Genomic DNA, 18,909 nt, shown 5'->3' with positions numbered 1-18,909 from the left:
GTCAGATTAAGAAAATGACTAATACTGTTTGTTCCTTTCATTGGCCTCCTACACATCTTTTTCAGCTCTTGCTGCTTACCTTCTGCCATTTCCATTAGCTTGTTTTCACTGCTGCATGAAGTTACATCTAATGTCCTCCCCCAGTTCCCTTGTTCAAATTCCCCCAAAGCGGTTGTTCTGAATTAATGTTAGCAGAGCCTGGAATACAGGATGAGGGCTGATGAGCCAAAATTCTTCCTTCCAGGTGCCTGTTTTCCCAAAGGCAAAGGATCAAATATTTACACAGTATCAAAGGAAGAATGATTTTGCAGCAGATAACAACACGTGGCCACTTATTAGTCACTGATTGAGTGCTGGGTGGTTTCAATGAAGGCTAAAACTGATGCAAACCTGACCCTTGGTTTGGGAAAAGTCAATAGTTCCCCTTGTTGCCTGTTGGTGCTTTTCATTGCCAATCACAAAGTGATATTGCTAGCTTATTAATGATAGAAAACATTTACACAAAATATTGTTTAGTTTAATGCTGGTTACTCCTTACTATTAATGATTCTGGATAGATGACTAACAACTGTTGTAATCAATCCTTCATTCTATGATTAACAAATATGACTATGTTTACTTGGTTCAAGTACTTGACCAAGACTAAACCTATCAGCACAGTTTAGGGCCAATATACTTCTGCATGAATCCTCTTTTCGAGTGCATAGCTTTCGAAGAACTACCAACCTTCGAAAAGTCTTATGCCTTGCAGACTCCAGAGGCAAGATTTTTAGTTACAGATTATTTTAAAAAACAAGAAGTTTCAATACATATTAATGGATTAAGAACGTTGATTCTGTATTTTTCGATTTGGCTTTTGACTGCACATTTAATCATATCCTGTTACATGCGTAAGTTACTGTTTCCTTGTATTTGGGAGATATTTTGTTTCATCAATCGCGTAGAAAATGAGGATATGCTTTTGATCTTTCACTAAAAAGTGAAAGGCATTATTTTCACTAATAAAAACAAGTGGGGAAAACATTCTTGAATAAATGTATGGGAAAAATATAGAAACGTCAGAAAAAACATGCTAATCAGAGAGAAAGCGAGAAGGAAGTTACTGTTTTAGTTTCCTGACGTCAGACAAATTGGAGCTTTGTTTTGCTTGTTCTTGGAGTATTTTGGTCGCAAGAAGTTTCATTTTCACTCGAAATAATGTGGTGGGTAGGATGGGAGCGATCTGTCCACAGGTGAGTCAGACTATTAGAAGTAAAATCAGTGAGAGATAAAGAGTTGCGTCGAAATGGCACAGTATTGCGTTTCGAAACCTACAATGGGGTAATGACGCACAGTGCATTAGGGTGGCGTAGAGAGTTGGACACACCAATATACGTGATCATAAAACGGTATTTTAATAGCATAATGAAGTTGTAGCATTATATTAGATAATTTTACTTACCTGTTTATTGAAAATCGGTATTAATTTTATTTTCTGAACAACGTGGCCTTTTTAAGTTCGTCTCATATTTATGAAGTATTTTGTACTGCTACTTCTATTTCATTTGAGTTCTTCTGAATGTGTTTTCTTTCCATTTTACTTAAAACAATTCGACAATATTTATTCCGTTTCCACAATAGTGGCATTTATTTTACTTCCCTCATATATGTGGATGCCTTGTTTCAAAATTGTGTATCCCGGTTTTGGTTATAATTGTCCCGGTACTTTGGTAAAGGGACGCGCAGTTTTGTTACTCCTTCTACTGGGTTAGTACTGTGGTGCAGGATAAATTATTACCGTACTGAAGAGAGATGAGAGTCAATGTTTTCCTTTCTGTTCTCACTAGTTTAGTTTGAGAGTTATAGAATGGGCAGCCGCTGAACAAAAAAGCATCGGTCCTGACATCCATAGGTACAAAATAGAAGCAGATCATGTTTCTATTTGGCGTTCATGGCCGATTATCCATTTCAATACCCATCATTGGATACATGTTCTGACATTATTCCTTCCTAATGTTTCTAGATTGGTAGTAGGTGATGAGAAAAATGGTGTATGTGTGATAGTTTGTGGATAGAAACCTCTGGTATCTCGTCCTATTGGGTCAGTAATTAGCTCTGTTCTAACAACTCCTTACTCGTTTAGCTAAGGTGGTTATTTGCAGATTTTCCCAGGAAAACAGCTCTGCGATTCATTCCAATTCCTGCCATTTTTGTTTATTATTCCTTTATGGAATGTGACTATCACTACCCAGGCCAGTATCTGTTACCTATGCTCACTTCTCTTTTGAAGATGGCGCAGAATCAATTTTGGTAACCTCGCCCATAGTGTTGATGAGCATGGATTTCCCGCTATTAGTCCCAGCCACAATAACAGAAGTGATATATTTCCATATCTGGATGATGTGTGCCCTGGAGGGGGTCTTGGTGGTGTTTTCATGCAACTTCTGTCTTAGATTTTAGCCCTACCAGATTGGGGAACTACTTTGAAGTGGCCTTGGTAGGTAACTGCACTGTTTACAGCAGAGATTATGCATTAGTGCCCAGGAGATAGAGGGAGTGAATGTTTTGGGTGGTGATGACATGCTATTCAAGCAGGCTTTTTGGTATTAAAATGATGCCAATCTGAGCTGCAAGCACCTGGCCAAGTAGAGAAAACTTGAACACACTGCTGACATATATAGATGGTGCAAAGACATTATTGGGGAGTTAAAAGGTGGCCAGTTCATCACAGCTATTGACCTTGCAGATGACAATCCCTCATCTAGCCAAGGAGATGTATGGGAATTGAACTATGGGCAATTTAGGGGCGCTAAGGTCCTGTATAGGATGGGAATCCTGGAATGGCAGGGCTGTTGCATGAGGAGAGATTAACTTGACTAGGTTTTTATTTACAAATGTTCAGAAGAATGAGAGGGGATCTAATTGAAACATACAAAATTCTCACAGAACTGTACAAACTTGTGTGGGGAGGATATGTCTAGAACAACAAGTTACAGTCTCAGTTTACTAGAGATTTGAGACTGACATGAAGAAAAAATTCTTCACTCAAAGGATTGGTCAACCTGTGGAATTTGCAACCATGGAGGACTACAGTTGCTGAATATTCTTAAGAAGCATAACGTTAAATTTCTAAATGAAAGTCATCAAGAGGTATGGGGAGGATGTGGAAATATGATATTAAGACAGATTATCATATGTGATCGTATCGAATGGCAGAGCACGCTCGAAGGACCGAATAGTTTACGCCTATTTTTATCTAAATCTGATGCTGGTCATCACAGATGCAGATGGGTCGGACTGCTATACATTCAAAATCAAGCTCTTTGCAGAAAAGTACTGTAAAATATTTGTATTGAAAGTTAAGGCTTTAAGGTCTGCAGTTTGATCAGGCAATTCTACAGCACTGCAAATGCAGGTTGCAGACTCCCATTATGTTCCCAACCACAAAAAATCCACCCACACTCCCAAATGGTTCAATCTCTTCCTTGTGATCTACAAATACGCCACTGCAAATGTTGGAGATATGCAGCAGGCCAGACAGAGTTTGTGAGAATGAAACGGAGTTAATGTTTCAGGTCGATGAAATTGAAAGATTGGAGTTAAGGTTCTGATGAAAGGTCACAGATCTGAAATCCTAACTGTTTCTCTGTTTGCATGACCTGCTGAGTATATACAGCATTTCCTGTTTTTATTTAAGGTTTCCAGAATCTGCTTTCTCGGCTGTATATTTATATTGGCACCTTTAGTTGCAATAAAACGGCTCAAAACTTGAAACGAGTGTTGGGGAAGCAAACCACTTGAAGAGACTCCGCAGGACCTAAGCTGCGTGCACATTGCACTCGGCAGGCATCCCCCCCGCAGCAATACAAGAAGCAGTACCGCGCTCAGTGAGTGCTGATTGGCGGAGTAGGCGGCGGCGAGGTCACGTGATCCTCCCCGGGCCCGCGGGATCTGGTGGACGCCAAGTGAAAATGGCGTTGCTGTCGGCTGCGATGAGGCTGCCGAGACTGCCTGTTGTTGTTGCTACGGTTGCCTTCCAACGTGCGCTGGCCACAACAGTGAGTGACAACGCAGGAAAGTCTTCCAAATGAGCGCACTGCAGGGCGTGACGGTTGTAAATAGAAAATGTTTGTTCATGGCTGATTTTGAGGGTCGTATTGATGACAAAAAAGGAGAGCAGTAGGGAAAAGCAAGGAGACAGGTTCTTCGCAGCATTTGTACTTTTTCCTTTTATGAGTAAAAGTACTTGAACAAAGATGTCCACAAAATATTAATTGGTGTGAAAATTGCAGTTCGTGTTGGCTGGCTTGTAGTGTGTGATAGTGTTTGCCTTGGAACAGTACAACCTGGAGCAGAGAACATAGTACAGCAGATAAAATGTATATTAAAAAAAAACAAATGCAGATGCTGGAAATCAGAAATAAAACAAAAAATGCTGGAAATACTCAGCAAATCTGGCATTTTCAGTTTTTATTTCAAATTTCCAGTATCTGTAGTATTTTGATTTGCTTGGGCTAAATGATATCTGAGAGTTTAGTGTGGAGTGCCTTGAAATGCTCCTTTCAGCAAGTGCAGATTGCTTCACTATCCCTGATAAATGATCCTTCATTTTTGGCAGGTTAGATCCTTGGGAGATTGGGGCATACTGCCTTAAAGTCACTGAAGAATCCATGTGCATTGTAGTTATTAGAGAGGTGCTGGATGTCCTGTGCTCTTTCCACCCACAATCGTTTTTTGAGGTCACACATTTTCTGTTACAGTTCAGTGGCCAGATGTTTGTAAAGCTGTTTCTTTTTCCTTGAGAAAAGGTGGAGCTTCTAATTCATAAACTGTCTTTGTTTATGGTTATTTAGCTCTTGGATCTCCTGGTCATTATTTAAGTAATCCTGGTGCTTTTTGGTAGAGAAACCAAGATTCTCTACATAGGTGCTAATTGCAGTAGACTTCAGGCCAGTCAAGGCCCTGTGGATGCACTGGGAGTTGTCAGGTTGTCTTTGTGGTCCTGACTGAGAAAAACTGTCTTTGCCAAGTCTTTGAGGCTTTCAGAACTGTTGCTGCCTTTGATTTGGAGCCAAGTTGAAGATAGTCAATCCAACAGTCCTCAACTCCTGTCATTGTGCAGGTGCTGGGGTCCCTCATTGAGATGATGACACAGTGCCTGGATTAGTGTGTGCTCCAGGCATTTTATTAGGAAAAAGGCTCCATTGTTGTCTATTTCTCCTCTCCATCCTTACTAATCATATCTTTCCAGAGGATTGCATTGAAGTCACCTAGGAGGATCAGTTTGCTGCCTTTGGGATGCAGGCCAGGGTTTTTTCCAAGATTGGAATAGAAATCTTTCTTGATCTCATCGACAGTTTGCAGGTTGGCATTTACGCACTGATGATTTGTAGCACCCCTCGGTGTGTTAGATTGAACTGGAGGGTCATGAGACAGGACAGTATTTCACAGTTTCAGCTACCTGAATTGATCTGGTGCTGTGTGGATCTTCCAGGTTCTTCCTGTGACCACATGCCCCAGGTGCTCAATTTTTCTCCCATATCCCAAAAACTGGTTGATAGGTTATTTGGCTGTTTTAAATTCCCCCAATGTTGGTTGGCAGTAGAAGAATCGGGAAAGTAATCAGTTGCGGTGAAATAAGTGGGAGGATGGGATTGCTCTGAGAACCAGCATGAACTCGATGGGCCAAATGGCCTACCCTTATGTCATAAGGAAAATGAGAGATGAGGTCAGACTGCATCTGTGGAAAGAGTTAATGTTTCAGTTTGAAGATCCTTTATCAGAACTGGGTAAAAAAGAAAACAAATAGTACTAAGTTACAGAGAATTTGGGGGAGGAATGGACAGGACAAAGGGAATATCTCTGATAGGGTCAGGCCAGATTGTTCATGGGGTTCATCTGTATAGGTCCTCCAGTCAAATAGGACAGATAGAGGATGTTAAGATGGACAAAGAAATATAATGTTGTTGCAAATTGTGGGCCTATGGGACATGCCCAGCAATTGATGTATACTATTGGAAAGAGCAAAGCTGAGCCAATTTTGCAACTGAATGTCTTGTAAGAGAAATGGGCAGTTCTGATTCAGACAAAAAGCAAGTTATCTGAAGTTGGGGAATTCAATATTGGATCTGGAAGTATGTGACGTGCCTGATGGAAGATGAGGTGCTGTAATTTGAGCTTGTATTGGGCCTCATTATAAACTGCAGGAGGCCACAGACATGTGTCAAGATGGAGAATTAAGGTAGTGTGAGAGTGGGATGGAGAATTAAAATGGCAAGCAACGGGAAGCTTGAGGTCACGTCTGTGGACTGAGTGCTGGTGTTCCACAAAGCTTCACCCAATATGCACCTGGTTTATCCTGTGTAGGGTAGACCAAACTGTGAACACTGAATGCTGCACACTGGATCAGGAGCAGTGGAAGTGAATTGCTGCTTCAAGGAAAGCTGGATGATGGGAAAGGAAGACATGGAAAGAACAAGTGTGGTGCACCTCCTGCAGTTGCATGGGAAAGTGCAATAAGATGTTGTAGGTGGGGGTAGGAAAATGAACCAGGAAATTGCAAAGGGAATAATTCCTATCAAAATGCTGGAGGGCTCTGACCACTACAAGGAAAAGCCACAGTTCAGGAAGAAAGAAGTCATTTCAGAGGCATTGTGTGCAAAATCTCATCATTGGAGCACGTGGCTGGGAAAATGAAATGGAGTCCTTGTTGGGGGTGGGGGAGGAATTAAGGTTGGGATAAGCCCAAGATGGGTCAAGACAACTATGGGAATCTGGGTGTTTGTGACTAGCCTGTCCCCTGAGATGGAGGTAGAAAGATCCAGAAAGGGAGTGGAAGAATCAGACCATGTGAAAGTGAGATCAGGGTGGAAATGGTCGCAAATGTGATGAAATATTTGAGTTCTGTATGTGTGCAGGAAGCAACACTAATAGTTATTGATGTACTAGAAAAATAGTTGAAGGTGTGGACCAGATTAGGACTGATCAAAGACTTGTATATCCCATGAAAGACAGGCATAGTTTGGGCCCATAGCTATATCTTTGATATACAGAAAGTAAGTGGAGTTTGAAGGAGAAGTTGTTCAATGTGAGGATGAGTTCAGCTAGCTGAATGAGCAAATTGTTGGAGGGAAACTGGTTGACCCTCTGTTCAAGGAAGAATTGGAGAGCTCTCAGATCATCCTGATGTGTGATGGAAATGTAGAGGGATTTTACATCCATAGTGAAGGTGAACTGGTTGGGATCAGGAAATTGGAAATGGTTGAAGTGGTGGAGGGCATCTGAAATGTCACAGAGGTAAATGTCAAGGGCCTCAACCAGGGAGAACAGGTGGAGTCAAGGTAGGAATAAATAAGTTTCATGGGGCAGGAGCAGGCTGGAACTGTGGGTCTGCCTGTGCAGTCCTTTTTATAGATTGTGGGCAGAAGTAGAAGTGGGCTGTGTGGGCCAGGGGAAGCTCTGGAGAGAACATCTCCTGAGGAAATGAGGTCAGTGACTATGTAGGAAACAATGGCCTGGTGTTTGATGGTGCGGTTGTGGTATGGAGGAGTTACGAGGATGTGTCTGAGGGTTGACATTTGGCAACAAGTGTGACTTCACCAGACCACAGTAGCACCACCCTTGTCGGCAGGTGAAATGATTCTATCAGGATCAGTTCTTCTTGAGCAGAGTGCTACAAGTCCAGAAAGGTTGGGGCGGTGGGTGCGGTTTAGAATGAGTGAGGGGAGTTTCCCATGGCTGTGCATCCAAAACCATGGTTCACACTATCAAAATAAGGCAGTGGTCATTTTGGACTGAGATGTAGGTACTACCCTGGGGGTAGTGAAACTTTGGAATTCTCTGCCCATGAGGGCTATACTCAATCACTGAGTGCATTCAAGGCAGATTGATAGATTTATTTGGATGCTAAGGGAATCGAGGAGTATGAGGTTTAGTACAGGAAAGCAAGGCTGAGGGAGAAAGAAAAAGTCAGCCATGATTTTATCCACTGACTGACTTACCCCTTTTTCAGTTTTTCATTTCCTTATGTTCTTTGGTGATATTGATTTACAGATAAATTTTGGTAAGGATTCCAGGAATAACACTCCTCTTCAAAGTACTTCCATAAGAACTTTTTCTTAATTGATAAAGGGTTTAACTTAACAGCTCATCCAAAAGACGTGCAATGTTCTGTCAGTCCAGAATTTTATGCTTCATTTGCTGAGTGTTCTCATACATATCACACTCAGTTCTTTGATTAGCTGTGTGACTTTTATGCATTGCCGGTCTAAAATTATGTAGTCCCTAATGGACGAGTGATCATATTTTCTAAACCTAATCCTGGGGTGCATGGTGGAAGCTCATTGAAGTAGCTAGATTGGAATATGTACTTTGCATATTGTAGAAAGGTGAAACATTTTTTTAGCAGCCTATATTTTAATAATTGCACACCTGTATTACAAATGCAAAACAAACCTTTGTATACTTTTCATGGAAAAGAACCAGCCAAAGATGACTAAGAAAACATATGTAGTCTCTTGTGTCTCTAAGAAAACTGGAAAGGGAGAGACAGGATGGTAAGAGAGTAAAGTAGCAATTAATCTAAAAAAAGATAGTAAGAGATTCTACAGATATATAAAAAGGAAGAGTAGCAGCTGAAGTAAATGGTGGTCCCTTGGGGGATGACATTGACAATAGAAATGGCAGAGATTCTAAACAATTATTTTGGATCAGTCTTCATGGTAGATAAAAAAATATCTCAACAATAGTGGACAGTCAAAGGCCATAGGGGAGAACAAAATTTAAAACAATCTCTGTTCCTAGAGAAAAAGCATTAAGCAAACTAATGGAGCTAAAAGCCAACAAGTTGCCTGGGCCTGATGGCCTGCAGCATAGAGTCTTGTGGAAATGGCTGTGGATATAGTGGATGCATTGATATAGTGGACTCTGGAAAGGTCCCATAGGATTGGAAAGGTCCAACTGTAAAGCTGCCATTCAAGAAAGAATGGAGAGAGAAGGCAGGAAACTGTAGGCCTGTTAGCCTAATATCTGTCATTAAGAAAATGCTGGAATTCATTATTAAGGAGGTAATAGCAAGACATTTAGATAGTCATAGGATGATCAAACAGAGTTTTGTAAAGGGGAAAAATACTTTTGACAAATTTACAAACATCCTTTTCAGATGTAAAAAGCAGGATAGATAAAGGGGGAACTAGAAGATGCAGTTTATTTGGATTTTCAGAATATATTTGATTGGTCCCACGTAAAAGGTTACTACACAAGATAAGGGTGCACTAAGTTGTGGGTGATATTAGCATGGATAGGGATTGGCTAACCAAAAGAAAGCAGTAGAGATAAATGAGTCATTTTTGGATGGTAATCAGCAACAAGTAGGGTGCCACGTGGATCAGTGCTGGGACCTTGCCTGTTTACAATCTACATTTACAAATTGAACTTGCTGATGATACATTGGAGCTTAGAAGAAGCTTATTGACACGTATAACATCCTGAGGGGAGTGATGGGGTGGTTATTGACAGGATGTTCCTTTGAGTCTGTCTAGGACTGGGGGCATAGTTTCAGAATAAGCGGTCACCATTTAAGACATTGAGAAGGAATTTCTTCTCAAAGTTGTGACCTGGGAGAGCTGTGGAAGCAGAGTCATTGATTATGTTCAGGGTGGGGACTTAAAGATATCTGAACTTCAAGGGAGTCGAGAGGTCTGAGGAGAGCATGGGAGTGACATGGAGGCATGCATAGATCAGCCAAGATCTTAGTGGCAGAGAAGGTTTGTGGAGCTAATTGGCCGTCTGTTTCTTATGTTAATGACGGTCTGACTTGCTAAGTACTTCCTGCATTTTCTCTTTTATTTTACTTCTCTCTAATGCACCTTAAACATAACTTCATCTGAAGCTATTGCTTTGATTCCAGTCATCCACCTTGTCACAGACATTGTCTTTCTCTTTGCTTAATCAAGTCTTCCCAATCCCACTGTTTACCACCTGCATAAATTGGAGATGGCAAATCAATGCACATCTTGCCAATGGTACCCAAATACAAATGTAAAACGTAAAATGCAAAAGTAAATCTAGTGAAACATTTTACAAATGTAAAATATTTCACTAGATTTACTTTTGCATTTGCATGTGTGGCTTCACTACACCTCTTGTGTTTGCTTTGTAAGGCACATTATTTGTCAATTGAATTTTTGTTTTCCTTGGTACAAAGTACAAAATATGTTCAGTGGATAACACGCGGCCTTAAACCAAGGATCGTTTGTTCTAAAATGAACACTCGTTAAACTATTAGCAAAACTATGTGGTTAATGCAGTAATATTATAGATTTTCATAGTAATGATTGCAGGGAGATCTTTGACACCATTGCAGGGAAGCAATGCTAACATCTATTAAGGTATTGACAATTTTTCCTTGATGCTATGCAGGCTGGTGTGGCAGTGGCACAATCTCTGCCTGAGCATGTGAAAATTGTTGAAGTTGGACCCAGAGATGGACTGCAGAATGAAAAGGTAATTCACAATACAGGGTGCCGGAACGTTGCAATAAAACACAGTTTGTGTCAGTTATATCCTCCAAGAATGAATATGAAGCTGAATTGAATTCTTATCTTACAATGCCAACCAAAATTGTGTCCGATAAGTTAACAAATTTGAGTTAATATGTTTTAAACAACATTATGCTTTTATTGATTTCAAATACTAGTTTTTTCTTGGACACAAATGTTATTTCTCAATTAACAAAGAAGAATTTTAAGTACCAAGTGTGCTATTTATGAGAAGCCGATCAAAGCAATATTGGATAATTTGGGAAGGGTTGTGCAGGATATTGGGAAGGAGAGTGCAGGAGAGGTTACTGAAGTCTCCAGGCAAAGTTTAGAAAAGGATAAGAATTGAACTTCAGGCAACATGGAGACAAATTTGAAAAGAAGGGTGGTGACTGAGGACTGAAGGTGTTATATTTGAATGCACTCAGTATATGAAATAAGGTAGATGAGCTTGTAGCGCAGTTAGAAATTGGCAGGTATGATGATGTGGGCATCACAGATTTGTGGTTGAGAGAAGATCACAGCTGGGAGCTAAACATTCAAGGATACACATCCTATTGAAAAGACAGGCAGGTGGGCAGAAGGGGTGGGGTGGCTCATTTGATAGAAAATGAAATCAAATCCTTAGAAAGAAGTGACATACGATCAGAAGATGCAGAATCCTTGAGGGTAGTGATAAGAACCTACAAGGGTAAAAAGACCCTGTTGGGAGTTGTATACAGACCTCCAAATGGTAGCCAGGATGTGGGGTACAAATTGCAACAGGAGATAGAAAAGGCATGTTTAAAAAGGGCAATGTTACAATGGTCATGGGGGATTTCAAAATGCAGGGAGATTGGGAAAATCAAATTGGTACTGGATCCCAAGAGAAGGAATTTATAGAATGCCTGCGAGATGGCTTTTTAGATCAGCTTGTGGTTGAGCCCACTAGGGAAAAGGCAATTCTGGATTTGGTGTTGTGCAATGAACCAGATTTGCTTGGGGAGCTTAAGGTAAAGGAACCCTTCAGAGGCGGGGATCATAATATGATAGGATTCACCCTGCAATTTGAGAGGGAGAAGCTAAAATCAGATGTATTGGTATTACAGTTGAATAAAGGTAACTACAGAGGCATGAGAGAGTGGCTGGCCAAAGTTCAGCACAGAAACAGGTCCTTTGGCTCACCTTGTCTGTGCTGCCCGTTGTACCTATCTACACTAATCCCATTTACTTGCATTAGGTCTGTAACCTTCTATGCCTTGGTGATTCAAGTGCTGTCTAGATGCTTTTTAAATGTCGTTGAGAGTTTCTGTCTCCTCCATGTCTTCAAGCAGTGCATTCCAGACTCCAACCACCCTCTGTGTGTGTGTGGGGGGGGGGGAAGAAACTTCCCTCTCAGATCCCTTCTAAGCCTCCTATCTCTTACCGTAAACCTATGCCCTCTCATCATAGACACCTTCACAATGGGGGAGGAAAACAGATTTTTACTATTGACCCTGTCTATCCCCCTCAATTTTATATACCTCCTATCAGGTCACATTTCAGCTTCCTCAGCTCCAGGGAAAAACAAACCCAACCTATCTCTCCATATAATTGAAATGCTCCAATCCAGGCTACAGACAACTATAGAAAGGATGTGATCGAGGGAGTGCAGAGGCGATTCACCAGGATATTGTCTGGGATGGAATGCTTCAGTTATGAGGAGAGACTGGTTAGACTAGGTTTGTCTTACTTGGAGCAGGGGTGATTGGGGGGGGGGCACTTGTCAGAGGTATACAAAATTATGAGAGGCATAGATATGGTAGATACGAAAAAAAACTTTTCCCCATGGCAGAGGTGTCTAAGAACAGAGGGCATAGATATGAGGTTTAGGGTGGGGATCTGAGGAAGAATTCTTTTATAACTAGGGGATGGGTGCACTGTCTGAGAAGGTAGTGGAGGCAGGAACTCTCAGAACAGTTAAGGAGCATCTGGACAAGCATTTGAATCACCAAGGCTGAAACATTGCCCCTCACATGTTAGATTGGAGTGGAATTCATAAGTATCCTGCCCACACTACCGTTGCAGTGAGTGCAAGCTCCAATATCTGCATAAAGCCCATATAACAAGGTTGGTGCCAGATTCCTGCATGCTGTTTGATGGGGGAGGGGGGGTGTGGTGCGGGGGTTAATTTGAGGTAAGTACAGATAATTGGTGCTGAGGCAAAAGGATGGCCATAGTTTTATTGAATGGCGGGGCAGTCATGAAGGGCATCACACTCCCATTTCTTATCATCTTGTATTGCATGCATTATCCGATTGGCTTACCTGATGCACAAAGCACTTTGCTGTGCATGGGCATCAACCATCTTCTCCAGGCTACCCCATCAAGGTCTTCATCAGACTATTCTCCAGCAAAACTCATTTACAACTTGTTCTCTGACAAGGTGTCAACTGTGTGTTTGCCCCATGTCCTGGCTGCAGGATACTTGTACCAGATGTCTCATTATCTCTAGATCTCCCCTTTTAATCTAACCCTAAAATATGTGTGGTGTGAGTATCCAATGAATACAGTTGTTAAATTGAGTGACAGTGTGTCTTCTCTTAACTGTATAGATATCAGTCCTAATTAAGACTGTTGATATGTGCGTGATAGCAATATGATGCCTGAAGCTAGAACTGATGGGATGATGCCACCTAAAGATGCATTTACTGACCTTGACCATTTATTTGAAGTCTTGCTGTGCCACACCAAGGATCTTCGAGTTCAGATGGTAGTCATTTGCTCCTATTATGGCGATTTACTTGGAGAGCCCCAGAACCCCACAGATCACATCTCCCACTTATAATGCAGTGTTGGAAAATCTTAGAGGCCTCTCCTGTGTACTGAATGATGGCCCAGTTTGATTTTTTGGAAAAAGCACCAATCAATCCTTGTAGATGCAATGTACTTTCTTCAGGTTTGCGATTTAGGTGCTTGTAGCCCACTGCTAAGTTGTGCCATTGATTAAAAATTGCAGTTAGTACTGGTCTATACAGCAATTGTGCAAATGTACAGGCAGCACAAAATTAGCGTACTGTCTGCATTAGAAAAAGGTGCAGATTAACTGACCATTGCAATCTCCACCCTCATTTTCAGCAGAACCCAAATTTAACCCCTTGAATTTCATTGACTTGACTAAGATTTTTTATATATTGTGTTGAAACCTTACTTTTAATATTATTAACATACAGCAAATGTAACTTTTCCTGATTTTTTTTTTACAAAACATTAGTTATTTTACTGATAACTACCTTGCCAAATTGAAAAATACTGAGAAAGTAGTTCTTGGTCATACTTTTGCTCGGTAAATATTTTCATTGAAGCTCTGTAGACTGTATGTTGAAATTAAGTTCACAGAAACAGTTGAATTCGCCATTCAAGATCACAATGGAGAAGGAAAAGTATCACTGAAAATCAAAACTGGCGGCGGCTGGAAATCTGAAATAAAAACAAAATGCTGGAAACAGTAGTTCAGGCAATACCAATGGAAAGTCTTGTTGAACTTGGGAAAACTTAAAACCATCCTTAATGTTTGTTTTTCTGTTTATGACTCTCACTTTAAAATTTATTGCAGGTCATTGTTCCGGCTGATGTGAAAATTCAATTAATTAACCTTCTCTCAGAGGCTGGATTGTCTGTTGTGGAAGCAACAAGCTTTGTCTCCCCAAAATGGGTTCCTCAGGTAAGAGATTACGAATAGAAAATAGCCTTGAGTTCAGCTTTTGCAATTATATTGAGTGCTTGGACCTTAGTTTTTGGACCTTAACAAGTAATACAACCAGAATGCAGCCTTTTATCTCCAAACTGTTTCAAGGTAGTGGAAAGAATACTTTGTAGACAAGGGGATTAAGTATTTTGGTTTGAAGAGAAAGAATCAATTTGCTTCTAAACAAAAAAACTGATGTTATTTTCCTGCACAAAACTGAATGGAAAGTTGATAAATAAAAGTATTCTGTGGAGATTGACATGTTTGAAAACTAAGACTAATTCAATATTTGTTTCTGAAAACTAAATTGTTAATGTTTAAGAAAATTGCTGTTTTCTCTGTACTTGGAAAGTTATTGTATTCAGCCAATGCAATCTGAAGTCACAGCACATTGTTGTCATTTAGAACTTTTTTTGGGCTTATTTTCATTTAGTTAACATCAAACAGTTCGTGTCAAGATAAAATGGAATTTTGCTGTTTTGTATTTGCAGTGACTTCTTAGCGCGCACTGGACCTTGGAAGTAGCTCTTTTTAGCAATTCCTATTCTTAACCAGAAAAAAGTTCTAAATGACAACAATATGCTGTGACTTCAGATTGCATTGGCTGAATACAATAACTTTCCAAGTACAGAGAAAACAGCAATTTTCTTAAACATTAACAATTTAGTTTTCAGAAACAAATATTGAATTAGTCGTAGTTTTCAATCGTGTCAATCTCCACAGAATACTTTTATTTATAAACTTTCTATTCAGTTTTGTGCAGGAAAATAACAAGTTTTTTTTTGTTTAGAAGCAAATTGATTCTTTCTCTTGAAACCAAAATACTTAATCCCCTTGCCTACAAAGTATTCTTTCCACTACCTTGGTGATCATAACCATAAAACTGTTTGGAGATAAAAGGCTGCATTCTGGTTGTATTATTTGTTAAGGTCCAAGCACTCAGTAGAGTGGAGTGAAAAAGTACCAAGAAGTCTGAGGACTAAGGTTGTTAGCCATGAAATAGAATCAAAATGATTTAGTCTTCATATTTGTCCACACAAGTGAGGACAATTGTGTGGCACTAATGGATCTAAAAGATAGAAAATTTGAAAATTAAATGGGGATTTAAAAAAAATGGAAGGGCACATATTTGCAGGTATGAATCCGTACATGGTGAGTTCTCCATGAAATCAGATATCAACCCTTTGGAGTCATGGAAATTACAGAGAATTTCTCAAACTCTTGCACCTCTGCTGATTTTCACCACAGTGCCATTGGCAGCGGTGTCTTCAGGTGCCCAGCCACAAAGCTCTGTAAACTGGCTCCACCTCTCTTTTTGTCTTCCTCCCCACAGCAAGAGAGGTTTTGAGATGCATGTGTTTGTTTACCTCAATTTCAGACGTGTATACTAATAATTTCTTTGCCAAGTGTAAAGTTTTGTTTGATATCCCTCTCATCAAGTCCCCTGGGATGTTTTATGGTGTTTTAAAGTTTTTGTTGCACTGATTAATTATGATTTGTGCTAATTAATTTGCTGCACAAATATCACCTCACTGTTCTAATCAGGTAATATTGTACTAGAATTTCGAAAGATTGTGGCATACGTAAGTGATGACTCTTGTACGTGGCCTTTCTATACTTTGGGATGTATTCATTATAGATGGCAGATCAGCAGCAAGTGATGGAAGGAATCCGAAAATATCCAAATGTGAGCTACCCAGTGTTGACTCCAAACCTAAAAGGATTTGAGACTGCAGTAAGTATCTAGTGCAAATCTTGCAGTTTCCCCTTGTCCCCTTAATGGGTAAAATATCTTTACAGGGACCTTTTAAGTATAACTTGAGTCCATAAATAAAAATGTCAATGTTGTACCACATGATTTTTTTTTATATATTCTTAATTTGTCTTGAAACTCTAATTTCAATTCCATGTACATTTCAAGAAATAGAATAATAAAAATTTTGATCCCACAAGCACATTTTTTAAGGGTTATAATGAAGTGAAAAGGCTGGAAATACTTGCCCAGAATTTGCCATCAGTGGCAGATGTCATGTACTGCAGCAGGGCCTCCTGCAACATAAATCCATCACACAGACACAAGAGATTCTGCAGATGCTAGAATCTGGAGCAACACACAAAGTGCTGGAGGAGAGCAGCTTGGGGTGGTGAGCAAGAAGGAGCGGAAAATTGCTACCCACAAAAATGCTGAAGCTAACTATATCCTTACATTACAAAATGTCTCTGAATTCCAGAAGTGAATGAAGATTGCCGGCAATTCTCAGCAAAATCTGGCCCATAAGGTGACTAAAATATACAACAGGGCCAAGGAGGAAGTCATTGTTACATTTCAGGTGCAATCCTTTTAAATTCATTCAGAGACATTTTAAAGCTGCTAAACTGAAGTAATTAAAACTGATATTCTGGTTTAGTTTTTTTAAACATAACTAATGTTAAAAAATCTTATAATTAGAAGCATAAAACTAATGCAAAATAGTTCAAAAGTAACTTTACCTTCCCTTTTAGCTTCCTAATCCTTTGTCCTACAACCCCATTGTAAGATCTGAGTGGTGATTTCTCAAGCATAATAGAGGATTTCTGCAAGTCTGGGCCCTGTCATGGGATCCAACGGAATCCAGTAACAAAGTAAACCAATAGATTTGAGTTCCAATTCTAGGTCTTCAAATCTAGAGTGTTTCATGGTGTTATGCATAGGATTTTGGCACTTCAGTTTGAACAGCCAAGTACTGATGGTTACAATAGCAACCAGTGGCAAAAGTGAGCATGATCCAGCCATTATATACAGCTCCTCAACTGGAGGGCAGAGTATGGGGGGGGGAAGCTTCAGTCGGACCAAAAAAGGCGCATAGGGTGCTAAGCTATACCTTCACTGTAAATAATTCTGTGATTATAACTATCCATAAGGTGTAATGTACTCAAAATGCCCATAATATTTTTCAGTGCTTACATAAAGGTTTTTTGTCAAAGGATGGATTTTTGTCAAAGAAGAAAAGGATAGATTAGTGTCCAGTTTAATGAGGCTCCTTGGAAGATTCATTTTTTTAAAAAAAAGAGTAAAAACAGAGCAAGAGTAAAGCTGGGACTGGGAGTTTAATGCCTTACTTTATTATCTTGCGTTGTGAAGAGCAAAACATACTGTTTTTTCACAGCTGAAAGCAGGTGCAAGAGAGGTAGCCATCTTTGGAGCAGCCTCAGAAATGTTCAGTAAAAGAAATATTAATTGTTCAATTGATGAGAGTCTACAGCGGTTTGAAGAGGTGATGAAAGCAGCAAAGGATGCAAGTGTTCCAGTCCGAGGGTAAGATTAAAAACCTTTCACATTTTTATGCAGCAAACATTTCACTTTTTATTGAAAATAACCAAGCTTCCTTTCCCTTGTGTCTGCATAAACAGGATCAAAGATCTTTTGAAACTTAAAGGTCAAAACAGTTATTTGGCTTTCTCTTGATTATCCCAAAACAGGAACTGATGTTGGAACTTCCCTGTTTAGGGCAAAAGCACAGAATAAAATGGCAACTCTGTTATCCATTCTTAAAATAAGATTACTGATAACAGAATTAAGTTACAAATGTGTCTTTGGTGTTATAAATAGTCATAAATACTTTAATGTAACTGGGTTTTTTTATCATTTCCATCCTCTGAACAAAACTGCAATCGAATTGTACTGACAAGTATGCATCACTGTGATGGCATTTGTTTTGTTTTCCTGGATAACTTGAAATATCCAATGGATTTGAATCAAGAATTTAAATTTGTAATCTAGTTTATTTCCTGTTACAATTTCCACATGACCTTCAAGCATATTGAAACTGTGACCTTCAATTGTTTTTAAAGCTTGGGCTACACATTCTTCTAAAAGATTTTGTCAACTTTTTTTTTAACTTGACAGTTTGAGAGCTTTAAATCCAGGAGTTGCATAGTATAGCTATCCAACAGTAGCTGGTTTTCTCGAGAAAGCTGTTGAACTCAAAAGAACAAAAAACACTTTCTCACTTTACACAGTCTGTCACTGTAGTGCAGACTGAAATAGTACATAATCCATGCCCTGACTGGAATTTGGAGTACATTAACAGAAGCTTCAAAGAAGAGGAATGCAAAAACTGTCTGTGGAACAGTAATGAGAACCTATGCAGATAGAGTGAGAACCTATGCAGATAGAGTGATTTATTATGTATAATTGCAGATTGTCATTGATTGTCATTTACTGGGTTGTGTATTTACCATTTTCTGCCACAGGGTGGCACTCATTGTCTTGTAAGTGCATAATCGGGCTTAAAGTCATGGAGTTGTACAGCAGAGAGCAATGCACAAACAACTGGAGGAACTCAGCAGGTCAGGCAGCATCTATGGAGGGAAATGTACAGCACAGAAACAGGCCCTTCGTTTCTCCACATCCATGCTGACCTTTTGCCCATCTACACAAATCCCATTTGCCCACATTAGGTCCGTATCCTACACCTTGCCTATTCAAGTGCCTGTCTAAATGCCCCTTAAACGTAGTGACTGTATCTGACTCCACCACCTCCTCTGGCAGTGAGTTCCAGATATCAACCTTTAGAACTCCTATTTCTCATCTTAAATCTGTGACCTCTTGTTTTTGATACCCCTACCATAGGAAAAAGATCCTGACTATCTCTGAAAGACCCTCTCTATACATCTGATAATTTTGTATACCACCATCAGGTCACC

The 18,909-nt window shown here is 39.8% G+C and overlaps 1 protein-coding gene across 2 annotated transcripts in view; it reads left to right on the top strand.

The window, feature by feature from the left end:
• Positions 1-1,098: 1,098 nt before the first annotated feature.
• Positions 1,099-18,909, top strand: part of LOC127581631 (hydroxymethylglutaryl-CoA lyase, mitochondrial-like) — a 28,571-nt gene continuing 10,760 nt past the window's right edge. Inside the window, exons 1-5 of one of the 2 annotated variants that reach the window (XM_052036170.1) lie at positions 1,099-1,232; positions 10,399-10,482; positions 14,092-14,199; positions 15,863-15,958; positions 17,370-17,518. In XM_052036170.1, the coding sequence (XP_051892130.1) occupies positions 1,212-1,232; positions 10,399-10,482; positions 14,092-14,199; positions 15,863-15,958; positions 17,370-17,518 (458 nt within the window). In that variant the 5' untranslated portion in view covers positions 1,099-1,211. Of the gene's footprint in view, positions 1,233-3,820; positions 4,038-10,398; positions 10,483-14,091; positions 14,200-15,862; positions 15,959-17,369; positions 17,519-18,909 lie in introns of those variants that run through there. The other variant, XM_052036169.1, reaches the window with a different exon arrangement.

This window comes from Pristis pectinata, chromosome 22 (genome assembly GCF_009764475.1).
Source record: "Pristis pectinata isolate sPriPec2 chromosome 22, sPriPec2.1.pri, whole genome shotgun sequence".
Classification (NCBI taxonomy): Eukaryota; Metazoa; Chordata; class Chondrichthyes; order Rhinopristiformes; family Pristidae; genus Pristis; species Pristis pectinata.
This window is presented reverse-complemented; position numbering and strand designations above follow the sequence as displayed.